This window comes from Aquarana catesbeiana, linkage group LG06 (assembly GCF_042186555.1).
Source record: "Aquarana catesbeiana isolate 2022-GZ linkage group LG06, ASM4218655v1, whole genome shotgun sequence".
NCBI classification, from domain to species: Eukaryota; Metazoa; Chordata; class Amphibia; order Anura; family Ranidae; genus Aquarana; species Aquarana catesbeiana.
In genome coordinates this window covers 399284347-399294319 of record NC_133329.1, presented here as the reverse complement: position 1 = coordinate 399294319, position 9973 = coordinate 399284347, and the positions used below count along the sequence as shown (strand labels likewise).

At 49.3% G+C, this 9973-nt stretch overlaps 1 protein-coding gene across 2 annotated transcripts in view; it reads right to left on the bottom strand.

Moving 5' to 3' along the window:
* Positions 1–1666: 1666 nt before the first annotated feature.
* LOC141147237 (peroxisomal trans-2-enoyl-CoA reductase-like) overlaps positions 1667–9973 on the bottom strand; it is a 51446-nt gene continuing 43139 nt past the window's right edge. For both annotated transcript variants that reach the window (XM_073634412.1, XM_073634413.1), the window contains one exon: positions 1667–4488. In XM_073634412.1, coding sequence (XP_073490513.1) covers positions 4400–4488 — 89 coding nt within the window. In that variant the 3' untranslated portion in view covers positions 1667–4399. The remainder of the gene's footprint in view (positions 4489–9973) is intronic.

Sequence of the window (9973 nt, the reverse complement as noted above, 5' to 3'; positions counted from 1 at the left end):
TCCGTCATTTGATGGAGCGATCACATGGTAAACGGCTGCGATTAGCACCTCTGGCCAAATGCGGTACCGCACACGCCATTAGCTTGAATTCTGCTCGTTTTGCGAGACAACACTTGCAAACCGAGTCAGAATTAAAAAAAAAAAAAAAAAAAAAAAAAAAGGTTGCTCGTCTTTCAAAACGTTCGTTAACCGCTTTACTCGTAAACCAAGGTTCCGCTGTATAGGTAAAAGGTGTGTATAGGTATAGGTATAGGTGTGTCCTACGCCTACATACTTTTTTCTAATAGGTGTCCCTCGTTCCCATCTCACAAAGATGGGAGGTATGGTAATAGCAGGCACCTTGTGTTTTTTTTTTTCCGGTCTTACACAGAACCAGGGCTGGGACAAGGGGTGGGCAGGAGGGGAGGCTGCAGACGGGCAAGGGGGGCAGAGGATAGATGCAGGGTGGCACACCCATTCTGTGGCATGTATTATACAGTGAGGGAGAGGGGTGCAATTCTGGATCCTTGCCCTGGGCACTGGATGACCCGATTCTGGTACTGCACAGGATTTTTACTTTAAAAAAAATATAAAATAGTTTAGCAGTGTCGTGTAACAATCCCTTTAAATTTATGGCAACGTCCCCTATAATCCTCAATCTTCACACTCGGGGTCATTCACCTCCCGAATGCGTCCTGCATTGATCTTTGTGATGAAATTTTTGCCTGGACTTAAAGTGGACCTTCAGTCGTTTTTTCATCTTTCCATCTATTAAATCTTCTGCCCTTGTTGTTGTTTTAACTTTGGATAGTAAAACATTTTTTTTTTCTGCCAGTAAATCCCTTATACAGCCCACTTCCTGTTTCTTGTCTGGTCATTAGCCTAGGCTTATGACATCATGCACAGCTCTCTCTCTCACTCTTGTGAAAGTTTGCCAGGAAGGGAAGAGGGATGAGTCATAAGAGGGCCAATAAGAGCTGCAGAGCTGGAGGTGTGCCTCCTGTGTGTGTCTGTGTAAATCCAGGAAGTGGACAGGCAGCGGCTTCAGCTGCCCACAGTTAAAATGGCTGCAGCCAGACTCAGTGGAGGGAGATTTCTGCAGCATATTTGGCAAGTACATAATCACAGTACAGTGGAACCTTGGATTACGAGCATAATCCGTTCACGAAGAATGCTTGTAATCCAAAGCACTCGCATATCAAAGCGAGTTTCACCATAGAAGTCAATGAAAACGAAGATAATTCGTTCCCACATTGTGGCCTGAGGTGGGGGGACACCGGAGAGCCTCGGAAATACTCGGCTGAACTCGGAAAGGCTCGGAAACACTCAGTAACGGAGTATTTCCGAGTATTTCTGAGTGTTTCTGAGTATTTCCAAATGGCTCCGAAGCGTTCCGAGTGTCAGCGGCGCCCCCGCACCTCTGGCCAAATGCAGTGATGCACACCCCATTGGCTTGAACCCTGCTAGTTTTGCGAGACAACACTCACATGTCGTGTCAGGATTTTAACAAAAAGTTGCTTGTCTTTCAAATCGCTCGTTACTCGTAAACCAAGGTTCCACTGTATATATAAAATAATATCCAAAGTGGTTGGGGGGAAGCTTCAGAATGGCAAAGATGTTTTTATTACAAATTATGTGAGCAGACTGCAATTCCTCTTTAAAGGTATATAAATCAAGAGACAACATGTACTCAAAATAAACTTTTATTGTTACATTTCTAGCACAGTGATTTCAGCGATTGAGGTCACGGGTTCACAACTTCAGAAAACATTAGAATTATAAATGCGTTACATAGAGAATAGAAATAATAACAAAGGAGTAATATGCATGGTGCGAGGTAGCTGCGCAATATTATGTATCTTATAAACAAGACACAAGTAAAACTGTCCGTAGAACCCGCCCAATCAGAACTGGTCCTTAGACCCCTTTCACACTCCAGCGCCGCTAAAGCGCCTAGGCTGGGCTCTGAGGAAGAAAGTATTCCTTCGAAACGCGTCAGCCGGCAGTGACCCCTGAAATCTCCTCTGTTACCATCTGGTGTCTGTTGTCATCAGGGCAGCCATCAGAAATTTTGGGGCCCTTTACACACCTTTAGGCCTGACCCCCCCCCCCCCCCCCCGGGGCCTGACCACCAATATTTCCACCGAGTCCGCCCACTGAGTGCACCCACTTTTATTTTAACACTCTTACAACTTAATATGGATGGGAGGATACGGAGGGATGGATGGGAATACATTGTGGAGAGAGGGATGGAGCAGATGCTGGGTGGGGATGAGGATGATGGAGTTGCATTGTGAAAATGGATGAGGATGACGAGGCTCTCCACCATGTAACTCTCATCTCCACCCAGAGTCACCCTAATCCATTTTCCACAATGCAACTCATCCATGCCAGCTTGTTAGCCTTGGCCCTCCTGTGTCCCAATCCAAGGAGAAGGATATTAACCTCCTGCTTACTGGGCACTTAAACCCTCCCTTCCTGCACAGACCAATTTTTAGCTTTCAGCGCTGTCACACTTTGAATGACAATTATGCGGTCATGCTACACTGTACCCAAATTAAATTTTTATCATTTTTTTCACACAAATGGAGCTTTCTTTTGGTGGTATTTAATCACCACTTGGGTTTTTACTTTTTGCTAAACAAACAAAAAAAAGACAGAAATTAAAAAAAAAAAAAAAAATGTTTCATAGTTTGTTATAAAATTTAGCAAATGGGTAATTTTTCACCTTCATTGATATGTGCTGATGAGGCTGCACTGATGATGAGGCACTGATTGGTGACATTTATAGGTGGCACTGATAGGTGACACTGTGGGCACCAATAGGTGGCACAGGTGTGCACTGATAGGTGGCACTGATGGGCAACACTGGTGATGAGGCACTGATTGGTGACATTTATAGGTGGCACTGTGGGCACTGATAGGTGGCACTGTGGGCACTGATAGGTGGTGCTGGTGGGCACTGGTAGGTAGCACTGGTGATGAGGCACTGATTGGTGACATTTATAGGTGGCAGTGTGGGCACTGATAGGTGACACTGTGGGCACAGATACTGGTAGGTGGCACAGAACCTCTGCAGAGGCTCTCCACGATCGGGACTGATGTCCTTCTCACAGCCGCCGGTGATCGGCTTTTTTTTTTTTTTTTTTTACTCACGCTATCAGCGCGAGGAGAAAAAATATCCGATTACCGACTCTGTTTACATCACATGATCAGCTGTCATTGGCTGACAGCTGATCACGTGGTAAGGGGTCGGGATCGACTCGCTGATCACGGAGCGCGCCACGCAAGCCCTGCAGGGGGGGGCGCGCAGGCCGCCCGAGCACGGGAGGACGTCTATGGACGCCCTACCGGCAAATTAGGTCCACGCTGCAGCCGTATTTCGGCTATAGCGCGGACGGGAGGTGGTTAAATAAAGTCCAAATATACAGACAGCACAGGGGGCACAGGCACAGCAGCACACACAAAATGTTTGTGACTTACCCTCCAGGCTGCTCTGTGGTATTTATCTGCATGCACCTGACAGGGCTGGGTGCATGCAGATAGACGCTGACGAGATGACCACACCCCTTGCTCGTGTCCCGGCCAATCACATTGTAAACCAACCTAGCAGCAGCCAGCAGGCTCCGCCTCAGCAGGGAAGGAAGAGATGTAAGTGCTGGCCGCGATCACCTGCTGGGGGGGATTGCTAGTCAAAAAGGCGGCGGCCAGCGGAGGCTCAGGTTTGATCCAATGCTTCTCTCCATTTCTGTACAGCCGGAGGGGGTGAGGTGGGGTGCTACTGAAAGTGAAAGGAGGCTCTGTAGCGGGCCGGGCGCTGCGCAGGCTAGCGGCGGAGCAGGTGGTATATTAATTTCAAGGGCTGTTGTAGGTGGAAGGGGACCCTGGCCAGACGGGCCCCATGGGACGCTCAGGCCCATTACTTGAGTACTGCCTGTATCCCCCCTGATGGTGGCCCTGGTTGTCATAGACCAATTGCTGTCATCGGGAGATTATTTGTATCGCGAGTTTTCTTTCATATGTTTGCGAGTAGCTTTTTAACTTCATTTTTAATAAAATGATATCCAAGGATAATGCACAAGGTTGGTGCGCCCTTTTGTCCTTTCTTCTCTTTTGACTGTTAGGATACCCCTATCCCTGAGGGCAGCGAGGCCTGAGGCATTATCCACCACAAACTCGAGTCCACCTGGTAACTCACTTGTGGAGTGTTGGTTTTCCGATGTCTGTGTTAGCCTGGGTTCACACATATGCAAAGTATATCTCCTAAATAAGGGCTACATCAGGTGCTCTCAGGAGGATTATAACCCATTAACGGAGCATTTCTGAATCATCCTTTTGATTTAAAGGCAATTAAAATGTCAAATTAGATACTAATTGTACACTGGCTGACAATTACGCCAAGCGTAGACGCGAGAAGTCCTCACAGCTTCGAAGGAGGGACGTTGGAAAGAAGTTTCTTCAAAGTGTCGGCGTTCTCTCCCTCTGGAGCCTCCGGCCATCTGTTGTGATCTGAGGATGGGGACAAAAAGGGGACAAGTCGTTATTATCACCCAATGAATATCCACAACACAGACAAAGTGTTATACTATGTATGTTACTCATTGCTGACACTTTCAACAGTACTCTAGTCTAGAACAGTGGTGGTGCTCAACCACGGGGCTGTGACATGCTGCCTGGCCATGGCGTCCCTCCAACCGCAGATCCCCCAACTTCCCACAGTGCACCTTACCCTTCCATAGTTCTCTCCAACTTTCCACAGCACCCCCCTCCCCCCCAACCCTTGCATTACCCTTCAGTGATCTACAAATTCCCCAGCCTCCTGCAGAGATCCACGGCCTCCTCCATCTTCTACAGTTTCCTCAAGCCCCCTCCAGAAATCTCATCCACTATGGGGCCACCAAGTCTGCTGCAGATCCCCTAACCTCCCACAGTGCTCCTCAGCCCCTGCACCTCTCCAGCCTCCCAGAGAGACCTCTATCCCCCACCCGGGACCCCGTTCCCGTCCAGAAATCTAAACCCCTACGGGGCCACCAAGTCTGCTGCAGATCCCCTAACCTCCCACAGTGCCCCCCCCCCCCCCCCCTGAACCTCTCCAACCTCCCAGAGAGACCTTTATCCCCCTCCAAGGACCCCGTTCCCGTCCACAAATCTAAACCCCTACGGGGCCACCAAGACTGCTGCAGATCCCCTAACCTCCCACAGTGCTCCTCAGCCCCTGCACCTCTCCAGCCTCCCAGAGAGACCTTTATCCCCAGCCCGGGACCCCGTTCCCGTCCAGAAATCTAAACCCCTATGGTGACACCAAGTCTGCTGCAGATCCCCTAACCTCCCACAGTGCTCCCCAGCCCCTGAACCTCTCCAGCCTTCCAGAGAGACCTTTATCCCCCTCCAAGGACCCCGTTCCAGTCCAGAAATCTAAACCCCTACGGGGCCACCAAGTCTGCTGCAGATCCCCTAACCTCCCACAGTGCTTCCCAGCCCCTGCACCTCTCCAGCCTCCCAGAAAGACCTCTATCCCCAACCCGGGACCCCGTTCCCGTCCAGAAATCTAAACCCCTATGGTGACACCAAGTCTGCTGCAGATCCCCTAACCTCCCACAGTGCTCCCCAGCCCCTGAACCTCTCCAGCCTTCCAGAGAGACCTTTATCCCCCTCCAAGGACCCCGTTCCAGTCCAGAAATCTAAACCCCTACGGGGCCACCAAGTCTGCTGCAGATCCCCTAACCTCCCACAGTGCTTCCCAGCCCCTGCACCTCTCCAGCCTCCCAGAAAGACCTCTATCCCCAACCCGGGACCCCGTTCCCGTCCAGAAATCTAAACCCCTATGGTGATACCAAGTCTGCTGCAGATCCCCTAACCTCCCACAGTGCTCGCCAGCCCCTGAACCTCTCAGGCCTCCCAGAGAGACCTCTATCCCCCACCCAGGACCCCAGAAATCTAAACCCCTACGGGGCCACCAAGACTGCTGCAGATCCCCTAACCTCCCACAGTGCTCCCCAGCCCCTGCACCTCTCCAGAGTCACAGAGACCCCTAACACCCTCCTAGGACCCCATTATCCTCTAGAAATCTCATCCACTACAGCAGGGGTCTCCAAACTTTCTGAACAAAGGGCCAGTTTATTGTCCTTCAGACTGTAAGGGGGCCAGACTGTGGCCAATGGGAGTAGAAAATGCCCGGGTGTCAATAGAAGTAAAGAATGCCCCATCATTGGTATTAGTTGGAGTAATATTGCCCCATTGTTGATATCAGGGGATGGAATGGTACCCCATCATTGGAAGAAATAACGCCCCATTGTTAATGTCAGTGGGAGGAATAGTTCCCCGTCATTTGTGTCAGGGCGAAGAATAGTGCCCCCTTGTTGGTATAAGTGACAGGATATAAGCCCCATTTTTGATGTAGAGGGAATAGTGCCTTGTATCAGTGGAAAGAATAGTGTCCCGAGGGGCCTGATAAAGTCATGCAAAGGGCCACATCTGGCCCCCGGGCCGCAGTTTGGAGACCACTGCACTACAGGAACACCAAGTCTGCTGCAGATCCCCTAACCCCCCCACCTTCCAAAAGCGTGCCCCCGCCCAACTTGTCACCCAACCCCATCCAGAGTCCTCCAGCTATTCAATACATATTTCTTATTCCCATTCTTTTGTTGTGTGAATATAAGTTTTTTTTTTTCTTACTGCCAGGGGAGCATGGAAGATTTGGGAGGGATTTACTGACCCCCCAATCACTTCTACTGAAAGCCCCCCGCCTGCTAAACAAATCTAAAAACACTCCTGACTGCTACGGCATGCTGTCCTACCAACCGCCACTTATACACAGCGCTGGTACACAAGTGGTTAAGCATGTGCTAAATGCAGGTAACCAATGCCCATGTACACAAGCCCCCTATTCTGCTGATTAATATTAGAACACATTTACTATCACAACAAAACATAAGAAACAGCTGTGACCAAGACCATGATCTATGATCGACTACACATCCGATTGGTGAAATGTGATATCTGACTGTTTGCACTGAGCTGCAGATCAAGTTGCTCCATAGTGACATGATAGCATCAAGCAGTTGCTGCAGATTTGTCCGCTGCACATCCACGACGAGAATCTCCCGTTCCACCACATCCCAAAGGTGCTCTATTGGATGAGATGTGGTGAGTGTGGAGGCCATTGGAGTACAGTGACCTCATTGTCCAGTGGTGAGATGATTGGAGCTTTGTGACATGGTGCATTATCCTGCTGGAAGGAGCCATCAGAAGATGGGGACACTGTAGTCATAAAGGGATGGACATGGTCAGCAACAATACTCAGGTAGGACGTGGGGTTTTTAAAGCGTAAGTAAACCCATCCATAAAACTGTTTCATTTCCAGCACGTGCCGGAAATGTAACGCTCCCATTGGTTGTGCTCTCAACCAAACTGTCAAGCCATCCAATGGCTGGTGTCATAACTGATCACATGTGCAGCATCATGGCAGTTGTAGATTAAACAGAGGCAAAGATGGCAGCTTCCTTGGCTGAAAACGATAGGAGGATTTACTTACACTTTAAATGATGCTCAATTGGTACTAAAGGGGCCCAAAGGGTGCCAAGAAAATATCCCCCCCACCATTACACCCCCCACCACCAGCCTGAACCGGTGATACAAGGCAGGATGGATCCATGCGCCAAATTCTGACCCCACCATCTGAATGAAATCGAGATTCATCAGACCAGGCAACGTTTTTCCAAACTTCTATTCTCCAATTTTGGTGATCTGTGCGAATTGTAGTCTCAGTTTCCTGTTCTTAGCTGACAGGAGTGGCACCCGGTGTGGTCTTCTGCTGCTGTAGCCCGTCTGCTTCAAAGCTTAATCTGTTGTGCGTTCAGAGATGGTATTTTTTTTTAACAGTAAAGTTTTTTATTTTATTAAACACTTAAGACAGTACAGACAATGCCAGCATTATTTGAGGAGGCAATGCGAATTAACAGACTACAATCATATAGCAGTACATGTAGAAAATTTATACTTCTCCATTCTATATAGTAATGTTGTGAACACAGTCTTGAACAAAGTCTTAACCGGGACCTAATCCTACCCAGGTTGGAAAGTTTGATATCTTCATATAGCTTTTCCTTGATGGGATAGTATGAGGAGACCCTCAAATACATCATCAGGGTGCGATTGAGCAGTCTGCCCCACCATCTCCCAGACTGGAGGGAGGGGGGGGGGATGATATAGATACCAGGGGTCCCCCCTCAACATCTGGGGTCAACCACAAGCATCCATCCAGCTCGACCACACCTTGTCAAATTTTTGGGGACAGTTTCTGCTCTCATAGGTTAAACGGTATAGTGGCAGTGCATTATTTACCGCGGCTTCCCATGTACCTTTAGTAGGGGCCTCTTTGTCTTTCCACTTGAGGAGTATTTCTCTCCTTGCATAGAATATGGAGTATGTTAGGCATTGTTTAATATAACGGTCTCCCTCTATGTTTTCCAAATGACTGAGTAATAGGACCAAGGGGTCCACCGGTACCTCAGCTCCACACACCACCCCCAGCCTGTCTGCCACCGCGGCCCAGTACGGGCGCAGCTTGGGACAGGACCAGACCATATGGAAAAATGTTCCCACTTCCAGTTCGCATCTAGTACAGGTGGGACTCTTCTCAGGGTAAATTTGTGCTAGTCGGTGGGGCGTATAATAGGCTCTGTGGATAAACTTTAATTGAATAAATCTATCCCTGGCTGCAATCATGGATGGGATAAACGTGGAGAGGCATTCCTCCCATTCCTCCTCTCCAAGCGAGGGAATATCCGTCTGCCATCGGACTCTGGTTCTGTCAGTTTTAACATCGTGGGCCACAGTTAAGTATAAATACAGATAGGATAGAGGCTTCTCCAGCGTCCCCGAAGTCAGGAGACGCTCGATTGAATCCGGTTCGAGCGCCACCTGATCAGGAAACTGGGCCCTAAGGGCATGTTGTAGCTGCATGTATCTGAAAAGGAAGGAGTTTGGTAGATTATGGGCCTGTTGCATCTCTCTAAACGACTGTACTCTTCCCCTCGACATTACTTGTTTTAATTTAGTGATGCCTCGCCTAGCCCATATTGCCGGGTCCGGGACAGTGAAGAGGTGTGGGAGCATAGGATTAGCCCACAGTGGGGTGTGTGGGGAGACAGTGGCTGGTTGCAACAAAGCTGCTCTAGAGGACCTCCAGACCTGAATGGTGGTTTTCATAGGGCCTGTAACAGCAGGGGTGGCTTTAATTCCTCTATACGGGAGGTTGGAGAGCGCCGCGTAGGAGCCCACAACCGCCGCCTCCAATGTAACAGCTGGGTTTTGACGAGGTTGCGAGAACCACCACCTCACCGTCACAAGGACGGCCGCCCAGTAATATACCAAGAAATTCGGCAAGGCTAGTCCACCACCAGACAGGGGAAGGTACAATATAGCCTTAGCTACCCTTGGGGTTTTCCCCGCCCAAATGAAAGAGATCACCACGCTCTCCAATCTACGAAAGAAGGATTTAGGTATCAAAACCGGGGTTTGCCTAAAATAATATAAAAATTTCGGTAGGTAGATCATTTTCAATAAATTCCCCCTACCGACCGGGGACAGGGGAAGAGACCTCCAGGTGGAGCATTTTTGCTGCAGCTGAGGCAATAATGGATAAACATTCCTGTCTAGGTACCCCTTTAACTCACCTCCTACACGTACTCCCAAGTATGTGAACTCTCCCACCCACTTCAGTGGAGTGTTTGTGTTTATAAGTGGCAGGGAACTACAGAGGGGAAAAAGCATCGATTTGTTCCAATTAATGCGGATGCCCGAGAAACGACCGAATGTATCGAAGAGGGCCAAAGCTGCGTGCAGGGAGTCCGAGGCATCCGCCAGATACAGGAGGGAGTCATCCGCATACAACGAAATTTTCTCGGTGACAGCTCCCACCTGTATCCCCCTGACCGCTACGTCTGCTCTAAGTAGGATAGCTAGCGGCTCAAGTGCCATGGCAAAGAGGGCC